This window comes from Setaria viridis, chromosome 1 (assembly GCF_005286985.2).
Source record: "Setaria viridis chromosome 1, Setaria_viridis_v4.0, whole genome shotgun sequence".
In the NCBI taxonomy this organism is placed as follows: domain Eukaryota; kingdom Viridiplantae; phylum Streptophyta; class Magnoliopsida; order Poales; family Poaceae; genus Setaria; species Setaria viridis.
Window position 1 is genome coordinate 5,167,289 of NC_048263.2, and position 21,852 is coordinate 5,189,140.

The 21,852-nt window shown below is 46.1% G+C and overlaps 1 protein-coding gene and 1 long non-coding RNA gene across 5 annotated transcripts; one reads left to right on the forward strand and one right to left on the reverse strand.

The window, feature by feature from the left end:
* The first annotated feature begins 9,877 nt into the window (after nt 1–9,877).
* LOC117845480 (putative multidrug resistance protein) lies at nt 9,878–19,042 on the forward strand. The gene is made up of 6 exons (XM_034726532.2): nt 9,878–10,314; nt 10,416–10,470; nt 10,557–11,193; nt 11,282–11,822; nt 16,321–17,208; nt 17,279–19,042. Exons 1-6 carry the CDS (start codon nt 10,072–10,074, stop codon nt 18,647–18,649), a joined length of 3,735 nt encoding a protein of 1,244 aa, XP_034582423.1. The 5' UTR covers nt 9,878–10,071; the 3' UTR covers nt 18,650–19,042.
* On the reverse strand, nt 13,613–16,442 carry LOC117845512 (uncharacterized). 4 transcript variants are annotated; one of them, XR_004638079.2, is made up of 6 exons: nt 16,302–16,442; nt 15,430–15,527; nt 15,137–15,304; nt 14,817–15,021; nt 14,310–14,692; nt 13,613–14,108 (listed from the first exon to the last, which is right to left on the reverse strand). It is a non-coding gene; the product is annotated as an uncharacterized lncRNA (long non-coding RNA). The 4 variants fall into 4 exon arrangements; XR_011897396.1 differs by having other exon boundaries at nt 14,310–14,479; nt 14,538–15,021; XR_004638077.2 differs by having other exon boundaries at nt 13,613–13,876; nt 14,010–14,108; nt 14,310–15,021.
* Nucleotides 19,043–21,852: the final 2,810 nt, after the last annotated feature.

A 21,852-nucleotide genomic window follows, 5' to 3' on the forward strand; every position in this document is an offset into this window, starting at 1 on the left:
TATTTGCCATATTTGAGAACAAGGAAGCTGTGGTCGCTGACAGCTTCCCACAGATTCTTCTGCTGAGAGGTTGGGTTGATTTCCTCTCCCGGCGGCAGGCTCCTGACCCAGTTTTTTTTTTTTTTGACCTGGCTCCTGACCCAGTTGCAAAGGCCTTTTCCTGCCAACATTCTGACTGACTGCCAGGCTGAGAATGAGACGGGCCGCACTCGCCTTCCACCGGTGGGCCGGAAGGTCAAGGGGCGGGCTCCTTGAGAGAGTCGGTGACGTATGGGCTGTGACTCTTGCGGGCCGATCCGGGAGGCGATTGTAGCATTAGGCCCTCATTTCTTCCGTTGCTGTTCCTTCCTTTGGAATGTGTTGCTATTCTTTTCGATCCAACGAACTCGATCATCATCAATTCATCATGGTCGTGGGGAGGGCGGGAATGCATTAATCTTCTTTTCCAAATCCAGGTGAGGTCACCATCCGTGCTCCTCCCTTTCCATCTCGCCGCTCGCACGCAACTAACTAAAGAAAGGTACTACTAGCTAAGCTCTCGGTCGGGCAAAGCCAGCCCAGCCGATGGAGCAGCGAGCACTCATAGTGTCCGGGTGTGTGCCACTGCTTTCAGGTCGTCTCGTCTCTCCGTGCCATCCCATCCCATCCCACCCCTTTGGCCCCAGCAGCTAGCTCTCCACATCTCTGCAGTGCGTGCGTGGTGGTGTATATATGCATATATCTATATATACCTATCGCTTGGCTTTATTTCCTCCCGAAGTGTCAACCTCGTATCAGCCCCAAACACACACACACACACACACACACCCCATTCGCACGGGAATATACGTACTAGCTAGCTATGGCTAGCCCTTTTTTTTTTCCCCTTTTGATTTTCTCAATTTATTTGGACGATGCAAATGCAGAGCTGCTGCAATATAATTGGTAGTTTCTGAGAAACCTTCTATAGTATATAAATGGATCCATCCCATTTGTCAATGATTAGAACCTTCTAATGTCAATGATTAGAACCTTCTAATGCATTCCCCAAACAAACTACTATGGTATACAATCTAGCCGACTTCTCATCAGCTTGGCACAAGTTGAAAATTAATTGTGATAGTTGGTTATTAGTGTGTGTGTATATATAACGTAGAATGTTACTGAAAGATACCGCCTTTACGACGACCATTTTGTTTCTAGAAGGAGAAGTCAAAACGGACGTGGATGCATGTGTGCAGGATGATGCTACGTGACTTATGTCATGCATGACACAAGGACCGGAATAATCATCCATGATGCATGTGTGCAGGACGATGCTACGTGACTTATGTCATGCATGACACAAGGACCGAAATAATCATCGATCCATGATTGTACAGTATACAATAAGGATGCTGCAGGCTGGTGACACTCGTAGCTAGCTAGCTACTCCCTCCGTCCCAAAGTACCATTTGTTTTGACTTTTCTAAATACATAGACTTCGACATCCCAAAATACCATTTGTTTTGACTTTTCTAAATACATAGGCTTCGACATGTACCTAGATATATATTATGTTTAGATACATAGTAAAAGTTATGTATATAGAAAAACTAAAACGAATAGTAATTTGGGATGGAGGGAGGAGTTGTCTCCTGTTAGTAGTTATTTATTTGGCTAAATTAATTTATTCGGAAATAATAAGTTAATGCTCAATTATATTCGGTGGCCTGCGTATAAGCTTCTAGACATGTCAACGGATGCTAGATGCCTAGCTTGCATCGCCCTGGTTTTGGAAAAGGCGCTTACTATGGATATATGTAAACTGATGAGCTATTTTTTAAGTGCAAGTGAGACGACTGAGTGAGATGCTGAACACGCACACTAACTTGAAACAGCATCGCCGGTAGTAGGCGCTTACTCGGGGAGAATGCATCTACTTCAATCATCTCATAATTGATAATCTGTTTTAATTTTGTTCTACTAAAACTACAAAGTTCAAATGGCAAATGCATTAGCATCTACGAAAGTTCAAACAATAGTCAGTTTTTCATCTTCTCGACTATCCATTTAGAAGTCCGGCAACATTTATAGATCCCATATATAGAACAAACTCTCTTTGTTTTTGGAGTAATGGAAGGGGTTTTCTAGTAGGGAAAAAGAGAGAGAGAATGCGATCGACCACTAACGTGGACGTCAATCTTGATCCGGTTGGCCGCACATGTGTGTGCTACACCCTTGTAACAGCTGCAGCAAATCCGTGTCCCTCGGAGGATGCCATAGCCGGCTTTTACGCATGCAGCAGGTGTAGCTGTTTTGTGTATACTCTTAACACACTGTCTGCTTCTTCAGTGCTTCTAGAAGCTGACTCATGTATGGTTGTCTTCGTCCGGGTTCATGTGAGAAAAGGTTTGATCAGCCAGCTGTGCATCTCTGCCATCTGATTAAGTAAACAACGCCATTCAGATGTCGGCACTTGGCCCTCCTGATCCCTTTGTTTAGCTTTCCAGGACGACGAGTAGTACAAGCAATGGCTTCGTTTTAATATCAGCTAACATAAAGAGAGCTACTTTGACTGATGATGTGCGAAGCATGCTTACAACATGTAATCAAGATGCATTCAGAAATGTTCATGTCGAAGTACAGGAGATCGCGAGAATCAAGAACCCAACCAACCAGTGCGTACCATCCTTTCTTAATATAATTCACGGATAAATACTGCAGCATTATTGAAATACGTCCCAATTAAACTCGTGCAAAACTTTCGAACTACAAATGATAAGGAGATCCGCGAGATAGACCCAGATTTGATTTGCAAGTTGGTATGCTTGTCCTATGTATTATTCGACTGTTTTTTTCTGAGCACAAGTACTAAATAAAGTTCCTTCTTCTTGCTAGAACAGGTACTTTATATTTGATAAAATGTATTTATTCACTGTCACAAACTGATGCGATCGAACAACGCGACTTGCAGTCTCTAAAGGTTACGTTGGCATTCATTTTCATGGAAAAGGATCTATCCTAGTACTATTTGTGATCTTTTCGTTGACACCAAGAATGGATTCTATGCCTTTTGTATGAGAATAGTCTCATCCTTACGGATCATATGCCGATGCTAATATAGCTACTGGTACAGAAATATAGCTAAAAAATCATAGTGCGAAAGGGAATCGCATATCTCATGTTGTCAGGTTGATTACAACAAGCATATATCTATTATTCTCAAGCAAAGGAATATACGCCTAAAAAGGCCTAAAACCAACAGGAGTCCTCAATTTCTTTGAAAAAGCGTCATATGACGAAACCATATATGTAGATACTGACGTGTAATACATGATGCAACAGTATGAAATAACAGATTTTATGATGATGACATTATTCCTACAGGAAGTCCATTTATGCTCAAGGCTAGTGTCACTATAAAAAACGATTTGCAGGGGCACTCTATCTTTTTTCTAGAGGCGGACGAAATTGCCACCCGTACCTACAAAAGAAGCGAGGCTACTTTAGCTTCTGACCCGCCCCTGAAAAAGCATTTGCAGGAGCGGGCCATGGGGTGACCTGCCCCTGCAAATGGCACCTATTTTCAGGGCGGGCGATGGGGTGACCCACTCCTAGAAAACACCATTTTCAAAGCGGGTCACCCCATCATTTCCAGGACGGGTGATGACATGGCCCGCCCTAGAAATGGTCCCATGAAAATAAATTCATAATTTTTTCATATGACCTCGGATGAAGATAAACTTTATATCAAAATTGTATAGCTCGACGAAGCCTAAAACTTTGTAGTTGATTTTTTTTTGATTTGATATTGTTTATTACACCAAAATGTTATTCTGAGTTTTCTATTTTTGAAATCTAATTTTTTGAATTTCAAATGACTTTGGGTATACATAAGATCTACATCAAACTTGTAGAGCTCGAGGAGACTAAAATTTTGAAGTTAACAAATTTTCAATATGAGATTATTTAATACTTCAAAATAACATTATAATTTCTCTAGTTTCAAAATCCAAAACTTTTTTCAAATGACTTCGGCTATACGGAAGCTCTGTATCAAACTTGTAGAGCTCGATGACACAAAAAACTTTGAAGTGGATAAGCTTTCAATTTGAGATTGTATAATACTTCAAAATGTATAAGTATATGTGAATGTATGGTTATATGTGTGAGTACATGTGAATGGGTTTAATGGATGTATTTTTTTTAATACAAACTTTTTCATGTCATCTCGGATGAATACAAACTTTATATCAAAATTGTAGAGCTCGACAAAATATAAAACTTTGTAGCTGACAACTTTTGTATTTGAGATCATTTAATAGCTCAAAAATACATTTTAAAATAAAAATAAAATTTGAGAAATAATTTTAGGGGTGGGTGGCGCTACCCGCACCTGGAAATAATTTCTAGGGGTGGGTAATGGTGTCACCCGCCCTGGAAATCATTTCTAGGCGCGGCTGATGGCACGACCTGCCCCTAGAAATGGTTCCACGCAAAAAAAAAATAATCATAATTTTTTCATAAAACCTCGGATGAAGATAAAATTTATATCAAAGTTGTAGATCTTGACAAGATCTAAAACTTTGTAGTTGACAACTTTTTTATTTAAAATTCTTTAATAGTCCAAAAATATATTATAAGTTCACAAAAGAAACATAATGTGCCACGTCATCGATCCACACCATCCAAACCAAACACTCCTGTTAGTCAACATTCCTTCGGATACCCTTTTTACCTTATCTCCCTCAGTTCTCTGTTTCCTCTCTCACTTCTCTTCTCTTCTATCTCTGTTTCCTCTCTCTCACTTCTCTTCTCTGTTCTCCACGCGTGGTTGGGCGGGTGACGTCATGATCAACCCTTGCATGTGATGGAGGTACATATACTTTCCTTTTGAAGTAACCTGTGGAGGCCTTTAGTACCGGATCATAACACCACCCGGTACTAAAAATGCCCCTGCTTGTAGGTTTGTGTGTCAATCGATAGACAACGTTGTAGGGCAAGCATGATAGTCTCATAATTGGAATTTAGCTTCCATCATTGGAGATAGTTATCATAACATTTTCATGCATGTATACAATGTAATACATAGAATAATTAAATTTTATCATAGGTAGAGGACGAGGAGGACAAGATTGCCCTTGAATTTTAATTGGTTTAGTTCTTGATCAAACAAACAAAGCAAAAGAAACTGGAGACCAAAATGACATGAAAGGAGAGATGAAGCAAAGGCTCATGCATGATCAGTCCTCTCGAGGAAAAAAGAAGACTCCCTAGGTAGGAGTAGCTAGTAGCTTTGGTACATATCCATTGCCCTTTTGCAGAGCCAAGTGTGTGAAGAACGGACGGCCAAGAGCGTTGCTAGAGGCAGCAGGCTTTCTTGCAAAGTAAATGCGAAGTGGAAATGGGTATGGTCCGAGGGGAACAATGAGCCGCCCCTTTCGCTTTTGCCACTTCAAAGGTCTTGATTTACACATAGACAGATATATAGATAGATGGATACGATCAAAGTAGCAGCGAAGGAAAAGATACGAGCAAAAAGTTGGCTAACCATATGTTCATGTTAGGCTTTTGCCCATCCTAAAAGGGATGATGATCGAAGAAGGTCTTTTTGTACAGTAGCCACAAACCCTGCCTCTACATCCTGCAATTGTTTCTTGGAACCCCTGAACAAGGAGTGACCTTGATGATTGCTTGTGGTAGCAATTTCTGCGCCAATCGGTTTCAAGGAAATGCATTTTTTTTTGGGGGGGGGGGGGGGGGGGGGGGGGGGGGGCGGAAGAGCAGTGGAAAATAAAATTTTGTGCCAAAGCTTACTGCAACAGGTGGCATGTTACATCATTTGTTGTTGAACTCTTGTTGAACCGTCTCCATTTCACACACGGCTACGTACTTTCGTTTTCCTTTTGGCTTGGAGCACCATTGATGCTTGGTACAGGTCCTTTGTTCTCCCAAGCCACGTATGTAGGGGTAGTGGTCCATGAATTGTGGAAACTAAAATGTATTGCTAGTTAATGGAGATCGAATTTTCCGATGACCGCGACACATCTATATACAGGATAAAATTCGGTTCTGAGGATATATTGCTTGCTTGCTTGCTTTGCTTGGTAGTGTGTGGTATATTCTTCTAGGCTATATATACAATAATGCAAGGGCATATTAATTAGGTGCACAAGAGTATATATTGATGGTCATACGCAGATACTCATTCTCGTATACGAACTAATCTGAGTGGCTCATGCGACCTTTGTATGCGTACATGCACTACTACATTTTCAACATTTTTCATGTGCTTCTACTACGAATAGCCGACGGTTAATTTGGTCTCTTTATAATTTTCTCAGATGGCTAAGAGATTTTTAGTCTAATTAAGACATTGTTTTATAGTCAGTTACTATGTGAAGACATGGATTTTTTTTATTAAGGACTTTTGGTTGCTAATTTGTTGTCATCAGGATTGTTCAAATTAGACTACAAATTAAAACACTCGATTGGCCACTGGAGAAAAAATTGTGAAAAAGAAACAATAGCTCTCAGCCATTTGAGAGAAAAAAACACTATATTGGAACAATGTTAGATATGTTTTTATGATGAGAGATTTTAGAGTGATTGAGAAAAATGAGTGTCAATTTATCCCTGGAGGAAATAAAATAGGGAGACTATCTTCATTGTTGTAATTATTATATACGTAGGTGTACTACAAAGAACAACATGGATTCCCAGACGACTACAACAGAAGCACAGTGATCCCACTACACTGGAGGAGAAATAATCCAGCCCGTTTGCTGTTCCAGCAACAGTATAGGAAGCATGAGGTTCCAATCTTCCACTTTTGCAATCTGCATAAAAAAAATCTAGCAAGTTGGGCAGAATCTTCAGAGAACATGCACACTTTTGTGCGTTTAGGTGGATCTATTCTTCGTCGCCCTTTTCCATCACGTCTTTGGCACATACTTATCAACCCTCTGTGTGCCTCTCTTTTGGCAAGGTGCATAATTAGCTCCTACTCGTAGCATCTGACCTATCCCGGTTTCTTTAACCAAGCGTGCACCCCAAAAGTGTTGCCAATCGCCTCCTTCCAAGTTTAGTTGGTGTTGCTAGTCTTCTAGCACTTGATTTTTAATTTGCTCTAACCACATTCTTTAGGTAGGAGTTAAATTCAAGCATTAACCTGCTCTACGTGTCCTGCCTGGATTACTTGTCACTTTACTCTCGGGCAAGTGGAAAGTTTGTGTCTTGATTTAGTTAGGGCGTTTCCAACAAGATACAGTGAGGTAGCTATAGGAAGATCCATGTCATTGTTTGTCCTGCATGGGAGAGTTAAGCAGAGAGAAGATTTCCAGCCACTACCTACTCCCCCTTATCCCAAGTGCAAGTCTATTAGGATATTGACACAGTCTCCATTGTTGCACCTACTACTTTGATCAATAGATTTATAAAAAGCACATTTGTTAAATAGAAAGAATCGTATAGTATGGAAATATGTACCATGAGGAATCTAGTAACATCAACTCATGCTATTAACATATTATTTTTTTTACTTATTGATGATCAAAGCTAAAAAAGCTCGACTAAAAATAAAGCTATATGGGCTCTATATTTGGAATAAGAGGGATGAGTAGTGATCGGTCTATAACATGATCCAATAAACACATCACACACGTTATAGTTAATTATGGGATCGTATTTGTAGTGTTAGTGCATTTGGAAGAGTTTGTCAAGTGTGCAATCTAGAAATAACATGCCTACGCAGACACATCCTCTCTCCCCTTTCCAACAAGCTACTCCCTCCATTTTAAATTTTATATTATATTAGATCGTTTTAACTTTTCTAGTTTTTTAAATATCATTATGCATACAGATATATACTATATATTTTAGGTACGCGTATAAAAAATCAAAACAACCGACGGAGGAAAGTGGAAATTAGCCGTCGTACTGCACGGCGCACGCCGTACATGTGGATTCCAAAGCAACGGGACATCTGCAAATCAACATCTGGTGCCCGGGATCCCCATGCCAGTATGCGTCAAAGGCGAGATCGATCTCGTTCACACGCGCAGCAGCTAGCGCCCGTGCCCCTGCCGCGCGGTGACCGCAAGACCCACGCAGCCTCCCCTCATCCCGTGTCTCCATCACGAGAAACAGCAGCAGCTACCGTGGACCGTGCTTTAGGAGTATCTGCGTGCCGGCCGATCTACCGACTAATCCTCGCCTTAAACATGCTTATGATCAGCTCACGATTAAACTAACCATCTGCCTGTGGGTAGGTGTAATAATGGTCCTGCAGTTTACATGTGGCTTACCTGAGAGCTTCTCCAGATCTGATGAGCCGGCCTGGTGACTTCAGCTCGTTGGCATGCGTTGCGTTCATCCTCTTCTGCACTGCACTGCACTGCACTGCACGCCCCGAGGCACAGTCGTCACTAGTGACGTCTCTTGGCGCATCCCCAAGTCAACTTTCCATTCCTAGTTTCCTACATGCATATATCTAAGGTCCCTGATCTTCGAGGGTGATGTTAGAGAAGAATTAATGGAGCAGGGGATGAAGAAATCATGCATGAAACTGATTCGTGTTACAGGCAATTAGGGTGCATAAAAAATGTTTAGGCAGAGGGATGGCGATGGCAATTGGAATAGAGATACAGTACTTTATTATGATTGATACTTCATTTCATTTCAGCTATGGTTTTTTATTACAATGTGCAACTCTCCGGCCTACCGAGATTTACTTTTTAAAAAGAATTAGTCCTGACAGAATTAACAGTTTCTGATGCCTAGTTAACGAATGCAAGTTTAGTTGTCTCTTCCTAGTTCCTACAAAAAAGGTTCCCTCTTGGCTGGTTGGCTCACAACATTCCTGCATACCACATACCAGTTCCTGTCTGATGTCAGACAAACTACCATTTCAACGATTGGAATCAAATGGCAATTTACAAGTGCTGACTACTAGTTTTCATTGTTTCTTTCTTGGAAAAGGAATGGAAACAAAAAGAATTTGTCTTGTTGGTGACACTCCTCATAGATGCTACCTCAATTCTCAGCAAACCCTTCATTAATTGCTCTGGAAATGCGCTGGCTGTGACTTGAATCTTGATATTGACTGATGGTGTGGATGGTTTGGCGTTCTATGGCACGGTGGGGCCACCGGATCAGTGTCATGCACTAGATGGTTTGACTCATTTTGGGATCATGTAAAGCCACATCACGCATGCATGCTTGCCACTGAACGAGGGATATCCAAGTAGGAAGCTGTCATGCAGCTTACCGACCTCCTCTTCCACAGCCTCTAACCTCGCTTTTGAGTAAATTACGTATGGACTTACGTTAATCACAGCCAAAGTGTCATGCCTGCTGGAGAAGATAGGTCACATCGTGCACCCTATTCCTTTGGGGCAACACATTTGACCATTAATAGTCGTGCAATTCAAATCTTAGTTTTTCCCACGTGTTTAAATTAAAGTCAGGTATTTTTCTCCCTAAAAGGATGACCACATTGGCACATACTTACCACCACACTCATACTCTTGCGAATATGACCCTTAGTAATAACACGCCTTTAATGCTCAAAACATAATCATAAATAAGTGATACTTATATAATTTTTTTAATAAGATAAATGATCACACATTGTGTCAAAAGTCAATAGCGACAAATATTCCGAAACAGAAGTAGTACTGTACATAGGTATATATCCACGCAAGAAAAATAAGCAATTCAAATAAAATTAGTTTTCTATTACTGGATCCGGTACCTGGTTGTCCAAACATATTGGCATGTAGAAAAAGAATGACACGAGACAAGCAAGCACGGAAGAAGATCCTCTTGACTAATGACCACTCCTAGCAGCAATTATACTTGCTTGATGGCGCATGCTCCCTACTGCGACCCTATATAAGAGCCCTCGCGCCCTCCCTCTTCTCCTCCAGAGGTTCAGTCAGAGCCTACCGCCTAAACGGCCTGAAAAGGAGGCCAAGCTAAGGGAAGCTTGGCCACAAGAGTCGTGAGACAAGTCAATTCCCTTTATATAATTGCCATCGCAATTCACAGCTCGCAAAGGGAAAGGCCACAAGCAGCACACGGCGGCGTGCCAGCAGCGCCGCGGCCGACATGGGCAAGGACGTTGGGCCGCCGGAGGCGGCGGCGAAGAAGGCGGCGCCGGCTCTGCGGTCGTTCGCGTCGGTGTTCATGCACGCGGACGCGGCGGACGTGGCGCTTATGGTGCTGGGCCTGGTGGGCGCCATGGGCGACGGCCTGTCCACACCCGTCATGCTCCTCATCACCAGCCGCATCTTCAACGACCTCGGCAACGGGCCTGACCTCCTCCAGGAGTTCAGCTCCAAGATCGACGAGGTAGGAATTAGGATACAGTCCGTCGTCGTCCTTTTCGTCTCTGTTGATGCTTGCCAATGTCGACGCCGCCGTCGCTGACGTTTCCTCACCTCCGCTACCAGAACGCGCGGAACCTCCTCTTCCTGGCGCTCGCCAACTGGGTCATGGCGTTCCTAGGTGAGCCATTGCCGCACTCATGCCTGCCAATGCCGCCGGCGACCGCACCCGCACCGTGCTGACGATCGTCGTTGGTGTATATGCAGAGGGCTACTGCTGGGCGCGCACGGCGGAGCGGCAGGCGTCGCGGATGCGGGAGCGGTACCTCCGGGCGGTGCTCCGGCAGGACGTGGAGTACTTCGACCTCAAGGTCGGCTCGACGTCGGAGGTGATCACCAGCGTCTCCAACGACAGCCTGGTCGTGCAGGACGTGCTGAGCGAGAAGGTGCCCAACTTCGTGATGAACTGCTCCATGTTCCTGGGCAGCTACGCCGTCGGCTTCGCGCTGCTGTGGCACCTCACGCTGGTGGCGCTGCCGTCGGTGCTCCTCCTCATCATCCCGGGCTTCATGTACGGCCGCATCCTCATCGGCCTCGCGCGCCGAATCAGGGAGCAGTACACGCGCCCGGGCGCCATCGCCGAGCAGGCCGTCTCCTCGGTGCGCACCGTGTACTCGTTCGTGGCGGAGCGGAGCACCATGGCGCGGTTCTCCGCCGCGCTCGAGGAGTCGGCGCGGCTCGGGGTCAAGCAGGGGCTCGCCAAGGGCGTCGCCATCGGGAGCAACGGCATCACCTTCACCATCTGGGCGTTCAACGTCTGGTACGGCAGCCGCCTCGTCATGTACCACGGCTACAAGGGCGGCACGGTGTTCGCCGTCTCCGCCGCCATTGTCGTCGGCGGCCTGTACGTAGCAACAGCACTAGTTGCAACCCAGCAATTCCCTATTAATCTGATGCTATATAGACGATGACGCCATTAACGAACCATGCAGAGCTCTGGGGTCGGGGCTGTCGAACGTGAAGTACTTCTCGGAGGCGAGCTCGGCGGCGGAGCGGGTCCAGGAGGTGATCCGGCGAGTGCCCAAGATCGACTCGGAGAGCAACGCTGGCGAGGAGCTGGCCAACGTCGCCGGCGAGGTGGAATTCAAGAACGTCGAGTTCTGCTACCCATCGCGGCCGGAGACCCCCATCTTCGTGAGCTTCAACTTGCGCGTGCCGGCGGGGCGCACGGTGGCGCTTGTCGGCGGCAGCGGGTCCGGCAAGTCCACCGTGATCGCGCTGCTGGAGCGGTTCTACGACCCGTCGGCCGGCGAGGTGTCCCTCGACGGCGTCGACATCCGGCGGCTGCGGCTCAAGTGGCTGCGCGCGCAGATGGGGCTCGTCAGCCAGGAGCCGGCGCTGTTCGCGACGTCGATCAGGGAGAACATCCTGTTCGGCAAGGAGGACGCCACGGAGGAGGAGGTCGTCGCCGCGGCCAAGGCGGCCAACGCCCACAACTTCATCTCCCAGCTGCCGCAGGGCTACGACACTCAGGTAAATTTTTCCTCTCCTTGTCTTGCCGAACTATTCTTGCCACGAAGCAATTGGAATGTGAACTCGAAATGCATGCAGTTGTTTGATTCAATACGCTTTTCTTACCTTTGGAAGTCACTGTCAAGTTCTTTCTTCCAAAAGGAATTATGCTTACTTTCCGTGCACACTAGTTGTTATAAATGCTTAGCTGATGCATGGAATTTGATGCCCCAAAATTTTCCAGAATTTTCTGGTTTTCATTTACTGCTATAATGCGCTTAGGTCCACTGCATATAGTACGGAGTACTGTACAATTTAGTGAAAAGAGTAGCAATCATGATATTCTTTCCCCCTTTTTTTTTGTAAATTAATATGTGAATGTTGGCAAAAGCAAACCATGGGGAGAACAACGTACACAAAAGCAAGAAAAGCAAATCAATGGCTCCTACAGTTGTAAATTGGGGGAGGAAAACGAGGTCCAAACTGCTTCGACAGCTAAACTGAAACAAACACTGTCCAAATAAACCTTACCCTTTAAAAGTTCGGATAATTCAAGGTGGTTAGGTGGCCATATCATGTGCCTTTGGGACTCCCAACTCATTAAGGGAACGCACAATGATGCCGTTAAGCTCTCTACAAGGGAGCCACGTAGGAGAGAGAAGCGAGGAGAGAGAAGGTGCTGTAGCTAGAGCCACGTATAAGAGAGAAGCATGGAGAGAGAAGGTGCTGCCGCTAGAGCTGGCGAGGGCCGCTAGCACACGTCCCCGTGCTAAGCAGGTCCCACCAGGTGCTCAGTAATCAGTTCCATCTTTTCTCTCCTTCGGTCGTCTTATCACCACGATCTTGCATTCCGGCAGTCTCTCGACTCCTCCACTAGGCATGACCAGTGCCGCAAGACGAGACGGGGCATCAGCGGCAGCGCAAGGTGGGACGACGAGCGCACCAGGCCACCGGCGAGGATTCTTGCGATGTCCGCGACTCGCGGGAGGAGGTGTGGCCACTGGCGCGAGCAGGCATGGCGACGGCATGTGCCCGGCGCGGGGAGGGACTGGGGATGAGGAGGTAGAGGCCAGCCATGCACAAGGCCGCCAGTCCCCCGTCGTGCAGTAGTGCAGGGGCATAGCGGAGCGCAGCCATGCCACTGCGGAGGAGGGAGGGCCGACGAGAGGAGCAGCGCGAGCTCGGGCACGGCCTCGGTGGTGCCACCGCAGGCCGGAGGGACGGCGCTTGTCTGCCGATGCGTAACAAATCGGTGAGGACCAGCGGTGCTGGGGGAGGAGACGACAACGGTGATGGTGGGCAGGGGCGAGGTGGAGCGAGTGGGCTCGGTCATGGCGCCATGGGAGAAGAGCAGAGACCACCGCTGCGGGCGTGGGGGAGGGCGAGCGGGCTCCAGTTGGGGACGGGGTGCAGTGGCGCGGAGATGGGGGATGGCGCGCGGCGGGGACCAGCCACGACGCCATGGCCATGGGCGGCGGGCGGTGTGAAAGCCGAAGTGGCAGCTAGAGCTGAGGCAGTGCCGACCATGACGCCATGGCCATTGGGAGAGTCGGAGAGAAGAGGCGTGAGGAGAGGATAAGGCTTGGAGTATAGGACCCACATGAAATTAATGTTGCAGTAGGACTGTTGGGTGGATGATCTATAGAGCTTACCACATCCTATGTGGACATCACTATAGAGAGCATCTTGCTATAACCATTGCTGAGCAATGGTGCCCTAACTCCTCTTAACACTTTCAATTTCGGGTCAATTGTGCATCTTTTCTTGCTGATTCATAGGCACTTTTAATCATTCAAAAAGGAACAGAAAAATAAAAAAAGTTAGGCTAGGAGCAAAGGTTGGTTTCGGAAGCAACAGCTTTTGTTTCTAGCGTACTGCAGTGCTCCCCCTTATGTGGAAGCAACACTACCTAGTCCACTACTCCATCTGGTTATTCTAGTGCTCGCTAGCTATAGCTGCTGGCTCGCTAGGCGCCGCATCGCTGGCCGAGGACATGGGTCCTGCCTGCCCCTGCAGTGCGCTCAAAGAAAAGTTTCCTTGCTGTCTGCACTGTGTTCCCAGGAAATCCCTGCCCACTAAAATTTTACTCTTATAAATTACATAGAACCATCACAGAAGAAATAATTACTTGAACAAATTTAAGATTTGGATGGTGCTGGAAATGGTTTAGATAGTACATGGTTGACGACTTGGAATAGGAGCACTCACAAATAGTAGGTCCAAGTAGATTAGGAAGTAGGAATTATCCAAGGACCTCCAGCTTGGTAGGTTCCAGTAGGAGAGTATATAACGCTAGTACTAGGGCTCCTGAAATAGAGGAAGAGTTCATCATGCAAAAGCAAAGTCGATAAACAGCACTGAAGAGTGGAGAAATCAAACCATCCAGTCAGGAAATGGAACCTATGATTAAGCTTGACAATTGACATCCAACGAAATGCACAGATTGAACACGCAACCTAGGTGCACCGTTCGTATATGTTGAATGAATTTAGGCAGTCACAGAAATACCTGAAATCTACTAGCACACTTCCTGGAATGAATAAGTTGTGGGTGTAATTGTCCTTGCTGTGGTACCAGCATGATTCCTTCCTCAGATCATCGATTACTTTGGCAAAATCTTCCAATTACATGGTCCACAAGATCTGTCACTGCCAGATGAAGATACATCCACATACCAACTACAAATTTCATTAGAATGTCCAGGCATTTTGAACTGAATAATGCTCTGTAATGCACCTTTCCACTAGAGACTAGTAGTTGAACCCTGTACTCCTAGCAGCCGTGCCAGTATTTCTAAGGCTGCTATGTACACCACTTCCATTGTGACCCTTTTCAAATATGGAGGGATCAGAGCACACGCTTTGCAAGATTGCTTGTGGCGGGAGTGGGACCTAGGAATCATAGAAGAGTAAGTGGTGAGTGGTGACCCCAAATTGGGAAAGGAAGAACAGTTGGCCCACCACTCAGGGTGTGTGCCTCCGTGGTCGGTGGACGCAGAAGGCAAGCAGCCAGAACCTTTTTGCAAATCTAGTAACCTGGAGAAAGCTTGCCGCCAGCAGTTTTGGGTGTGTCATCTTTCCCAGCGAACAAGATTTCACCAAGGTCCTGTCACGCACTAATAATTTTGACAGCAATACAATCGGGCAGAGATTGACAGCAGAAAGTGCCCCTGCTAATATGTCTGGGTAGTGGCGCAAGTGCTTCCACCATGAAGCTTTATCTGTAAAAAAGAGAAAACTAAAATGATTCAGGAAAGAAGCTTTAATACAGTTCGTTACCACCTTCGCAAACTGTTATTTGAAACATACTAATTACAAAAGGGGAAAAGGATGTACTTTTTCAGGCTGCCAATATCCCAACATAGCACTTTGTGAAGATGCCATGCCCCAGCTAATAATGGAAGATCCCTCTAATGATATCAGACTCAGTGGCAAGCATGTAAACCTGAGATGTTTCATTCATGGCCAGATCCCCACCACTAGCAAATTCTACTGTGCGCAAACCTGCCGTGGCGCACCGATAATCAGGACCTCAGGGGACAGTAGTCTTTGATGTGGGCAAAACTCTAATAAGATGAGGTGATAGCCACTCAAAATATCTTCACAGTTGGTATTTCACCACTACATACCTGTATTATTGTGAGTTTGACAACAATGATAGGCCACTTTGCAACTGAACTTTCATTTCCATTGTTCATGCACTCATGTGAGACCACAGGAAAGTGTCCTAGATAGTGAGAAACAGTTCAATTTTAGGAATGCGCCTATAGTTAATCTGTACCAACAATCAGAACTGATAAACTATGTGTAAATACAAAAAAATTCCTGTATGCTCCATTTCACTGTTAAAGATGGGCAATCTGAACATCTGTGAATTATAACGATCTCTGTTGGTGATTTAGACCAAGGGTAGAATGATCATTTCAAACAATCAAACATGCACATAACATGTTTGCTTTATTCCTTCACTTATCAATTAAGATTAATGTTTCACTTTCACCCACTCCAAACAAAGGCTTTGCCTGGCAATGAAAGGTTCTGTACTAAGTTTTCTAGGCAACTAGTAAATTTGTGTGGACAGAAAAACAGGATAACCCTTTAAGACAGTAAAATATTAAGCTAGAATGGTCAATATAAGCTAGTTGTAGAATTGAAAAGGTAGTCCCACTCCTACATGTCTGCATCACTTGAAGGATGCCATCAAGCAGTATGTCATTCGATAGATTGTACATACATGTCGATTTTCATAGCTAAAAAAGCTTTGAAATGAAAAAAAAGGAGGCTCATACAATTATACAAACAACAGTTAGTAGAACAAATTTAAGTTTAATCCTCTACCAAACCAAACTTGGATTATGATTTCATCAGTAGAAATGACAGATAGTTACAAGTTCAGTATAAACCTGTTGACATTATGTAAATCAAGAACCATGGGACAAGAACCATGGGACTAGAATGCTCCCTTCTGTGAAATATAAGTTGTTCGCACTCTGATACTCACCATGTCTCAAATTAAACAGGTAGGTGAGCGTGGTATCCAGATGTCTGGAGGACAGAAGCAGAGGATTGCTATTGCCAGAGCTATCCTTAAGTCACCTAAGATCCTCCTCCTTGATGAAGCCACAAGCGCATTGGACACAGAGTCAGAGCGTGTTGTGCAAGAGGCACTAGACCTGGCCTCCGTGGGTCGGACAACTATTGTCATTGCACATCGGCTCTCCACAATCCGGAATGCTGACATGATTGCTGTGATGCAATATGGTGAGGTCAAGGAGCTGGGCTCCCATGACGAGCTCATTGCCAATGAGAATGGCCTCTACACATCTCTTGTCCACCTTCAGCAGACCAGGGATTCAAGGGAGGCTAACGAGGTTGGTGGAACTGGAAGTACATCTGCTGCGGGGCAATCTAGCAGCCACAGCATGAGCAGGAGGTTCTCTGCAGCTAGTAGGTCAAGCTCAGGACGGTCGATGGGTGATGAAGAAAATGATAATAGTACCGACAAGCCAAAGCTTCCCCTCCCATCATTCAGAAGGTTACTGATGCTTAATGCACCAGAGTGGAAGCAGGCTCTGATGGGAAGCTTCAGTGCTATTGTGTTTGGAGGCATACAGCCTGCATATGCATATGCCATGGGAAGCATGATCTCAATCTACTTCTTGACAGACCATAATGAGATCAAGGACAAAACAAGGACCTATGCACTCATCTTTGTTGGTCTTGCAGTGCTCTCATTCTTGATCAATATTGGGCAACATTACAACTTTGGTGCCATGGGGGAATACCTCACTAAGAGAGTGAGAGAACAGATGCTTGCAAAAATCCTTACTTTTGAGATTGGGTGGTTTGACCGTGACGAGAACTCCAGTGGTGCCATATGCTCACAACTTGCCAAGGATGCCAATGTCGTAAGTATCCAAACAACACTTAAAGCTTATGGATATTTAAAAATAATACCTGACAACATTTTTTTTGCAGGTGAGGTCACTTGTGGGTGATCGAATGGCTCTAGTGATCCAGACAGTTTCTGCAGTTCTCATAGCCTGCACCATGGGTCTGGTGATAGCGTGGCGTTTGGCCCTTGTCATGATAGCAGTGCAACCCCTTATCATTGTTTGCTTTTATGCCCGTCGTGTCTTACTGAAGAGCATGTCCAAGAAATCAATACAGGCACAATCTGAAAGTAGCAAGCTAGCAGCTGAAGCTGTATCCAATCTCCGCACCATCACTGCTTTCTCATCCCAGGAACGCATCCTACGCCTCTTTGATCAAGCACAGGATGGGCCACGCAAGGAAAGCATCAGGCAGTCATGGTTTGCAGGACTGGGCCTAGGCACCTCCATGAGCCTTATGACATGCACATGGGCCCTCGATTTCTGGTATGGTGGCAAGCTCATGGCTGAGCATCACATAACTGCCAAGGCACTCTTCCAAACCTTCATGATTCTAGTAAGCACAGGGCGTGTGATTGCAGATGCAGGTAGCATGACAACAGACCTTGCTAAGGGTGCTGATGCAGTGGCTTCAGTGTTTGCTGTTCTTGACAGAGAAACTGAAATCGACCCTGACAACCCTGAGGGGCACAAGCCAGAGAAACTAAAAGGCGAGGTTGACATTAGAGGAGTTGACTTTGCTTACCCCTCGAGGCCAGATGTGATTATCTTCAAAGGGTTCTCCTTGAGCATCCAGCCAGGCAAGTCAACAGCCCTTGTTGGGCAAAGTGGTTCTGGCAAGTCGACAATCATTGGGCTTATAGAGAGGTTCTATGACCCACTTCGGGGGGTAGTGAAGATTGATGGTAGAGACATCAAAACATACAATCTCAGAGCCCTGCGGCGTCACATCGGATTGGTCAGCCAGGAACCAACACTATTTGCAGGTACAATAAGAGAAAATATTGTGTATGGTACAGAAACAGCAACTGAAGCGGAAATTGAGAATGCAGCAAGGTCTGCCAATGCACATGACTTTATTAGCAACCTCAAGGATGGATATGATACATGGTGTGGTGAGAGGGGTGTTCAGCTTTCAGGAGGCCAGAAACAACGCATTGCAATTGCACGTGCCATCCTGAAGAACCCTGCAATCCTGCTCCTAGATGAAGCAACAAGTGCACTGGACAGCCAGTCTGAGAAGGTGGTACAAGAGGCATTGGACCGAGTGATGGTCGGCAGGACAAGTATTGTGGTGGCGCACAGACTCAGTACAATCCAGAATTGTGACCAGATCACTGTGCTTGAGAAGGGAATTATTGTGGAGAAGGGCACACATGCATCCCTTATGGCCAAGGGTCCCTCTGGGACATACTTTGGATTGGTCAGCTTGCAACAAGGAGGCAACCAGCATTGAGGGTGTCGCATGACAACACAGAACTACTTCCAAATGTGCAGCCCCATTCAAATGAAAACCATTTTGGATCAACCGACAAGAAATAGCCAGCCTACTCCAACTTGATTGGGAGTTGGGACTACAAGGCTTTGTTGTTGTTGTTGATCAACCTGCAAGAAGGTTCAGCAGACAATTAAAATTGCTGTGACAGTGGGTTATTTTTCTTCCCATTGTTCTATCATTACACAGAAGTGTGCCGAGCTTATAGTTTCTTGATGCAACTGTTGGATATGTATTGTAGTGGTGCAATGGCCAGGGAATCTGAGATAAGATGTACATTAGGCTTTATTTCATTTTGTTCTTCTTTGACTTGTGTATTTGAGATTGTTGTGTTAGCTTCAATTTTTCATCTTATTCTTCTGTGCCACGCATATTAGTAAATTCCTAAATCCATGACCACAATATGACAAGTAGCAGAACAGAGACAAGAAAAAGAAAAAAGGGAAACAGTTACTTGTTTAGGCTATCTGCCCAAGTGTCAGCTTATAGTTTCCAGGCGCACATGTTAATGCGCAACCATCTAGGATGGAGAAGGATTTCCACCAAATACATGTCCATGCCTGCAATTTCTAAGCTCCACAACTGTAAGTGCTGCTTAGCTGATGTAGCACTCTTGAATTCCCATCCACAACTCTGCTACGCCATTACTTCAGTACATATTTGGACAGATATGATCAAATTTTGGAGGCATGGACAACAATATTATTGGCAACTACGAATATTCATCAGCTAGCATTTCATAGCAGTCAGAACCCAAACCACGCGGCAAAAAAATCGGTACAGCTATTTCAGCATCTAGAGGGCTGCTGAACAATGATAATGCTTTGGATTCACTCGTATGGAGAAAAAAAACTATAGCTATGGTACAGCCAGAATTTCAGCGTAGTGGAAAGTGGTGGTGGTACCAGTGTATCACCTGGCCGTGGCCGAAGCGAGAGGAGCCCACCGGTGTCCTGCTGGCGCGGTGGCGCCGATTGGGCCGTCGGGCGTGCGACGGCGGCTGTGGCTCGGCGCAAGCGTGTGGAGTGGAGAAGGAGATATTCAGAATTGACCGCTAGCCTCGCGGCGAGGAGGTCTGCGGCGGCGGCGCAATGGCGCAGCCAGCAGACGGCGATAACGTTTTCCGCCTACGAGGAAGTAACCGTTACGCCTTTCCCCGTCGTTAACGAATTCCACAGAAAAATTCGTCGTCGTAGAGAGAGAGAGAGAGAGAGAAGAGAAAACTTTGCAAGTGGGCCCAATTATTTACCATGCAACCTCTCGGCCCAAGTCTCATGGGCCTGTCCTCTTAAAAGAATCTCTCATGGGCCTTTAAGGGACCAGCCTGTGGCCCTGAATCGAAATTAAGGCCTCACAGAAGCCGAAAAAGGTCCCCCTTTTTTTTTTGCGAATAGCCGAAAAACGTCCTCGCCCGCCGTGCCGTCAGCTTCTCTCCTCGTCGCCGCCGCGAACCGTCGTCGGGCCGTCGGGGAGCCAACCGCCAACCCACCTCGTCGCCGCGGCATGCTGGCCCCGCCCGGCTCGCCGCCTCCAACCCAACTTCTTGCGCAGCAGCAGTCCCGTGATAGATTCGATTCCTAACCTATCTCATCCCCTGTCCTCCACCTCACGACGGGCCGCTCCCCACCGGACTCGCCTGGCTGCTCGCCCCCGCCGGCCGCCGCGGTGCGCCCAAAGGCGACCCATCCGGGCACTACCGGCATGCCGGCTCCTCCCCCTCCAATAGGGTGATGATAACAAGGTACGTCCACAGAAGCACTAGTACTACTGTACATTGGGATGACACGAGCAGAGATTTTCTCCGCACGAGTAAATTTGGAGCAGTATCGCACTTCAGCGGCCCTCCAACAGGTGGAACTGCTGTATCTATCAAGTGTCCCGATGGTTAGGATTTCAGCTCTTAGAATCGACACTGGACGCTAGGATATCTTCTCTGCTGCAAATATGCAATTATAAACTATTGGTCCAACATTGAATCTACAATTCTATGCAGCATAGTTCAGATGTGCATTTCTTGTGGATAGTTTATCAGTTACTAGAGTCAGTGTCGCTGGAATTTTGGAGAGCTACATGAGTTGTCTGCTCTGCAATTACTTTCCTAAGATTTCTGCATTTAAAAAAAAACTGTTGAGCTTGCACATTTGTAGTTACGAAAACATACTTGATGAATTTCCTACTGAAATACAGTTAATCCTAAATATATCGATTGTTAGATGTAAAGATGCATGCTTGTAGAAATTCTGGTCGTCTCACCTTGTTTTGATGTGTTTTGTCATGTTAGTATCCATTCTGCTAACTCAGCTACTGAGTTCATGGTGTTAGGGATTTACATATCTGCTTTGCAAGCAAATAAAATAATTTCAAGTGAATTACATAAGCCACATAAGTAGAAGGTGAAATACAACCAAATATAAAATCTTCCCTTAGATTTCCTGACCTCTGAGCTTTGTTAAATGATTCATCGGACGAGGTCCATACCATTTTGATGGCCTTCTTAGAGATTCGACGTGGCATGCAACTAGAGGTCTAGAGTATAGATGAGCTCCGGTGAATCAAACAAGTCCGCTCCCCGCTAGGAGGCTCGGGTGCTGGAGGTGGGGAGCGCTGTCGATAATGGCTGCTAGGGGAGCACTCCGGCGAGGAGTTGGCACAAGCGAAATCACCATGTATCTGCAGGTGAAGGGGAGCACTCCACCTTATATTTGTTATGAACGAACGGCGTATGGAATATGAAGTAAAGAATCAAACCGCAAGGAGACACACGATTTACGTGGAAAACCCCTTCAATGTGAAAGGGAAAAACCACGGGCACCAGCCGTCAACAATCTCACTATATCAAGAGTTTGGGGTTACACGCCTAAGGCGGCTTACAAGAGAATCTGAAGATCTCTCTCTCTTCTATCTCTTCTGTCTGACTCTCGGTACAAAACCCTAGCAAGGGTGCTAGTATTTATATAGTACCGACACCCCAGACAGGGGGTATTGAGCGGTACGGACTCTCGGTCCCGTGATAGAATGGAACTCCTCTTCGTCCGACCTTGAGTCCTCTTCGTCCTGGAGTCGGGTGCGCCTGGGACTCCGCCTCGTCCGACCTCAAGCCTGGGGTCGGATGCGCTTGACCCCTAGAGGGTCGATCTCCGATTCGCCCGACCCCGAGTCCTGGG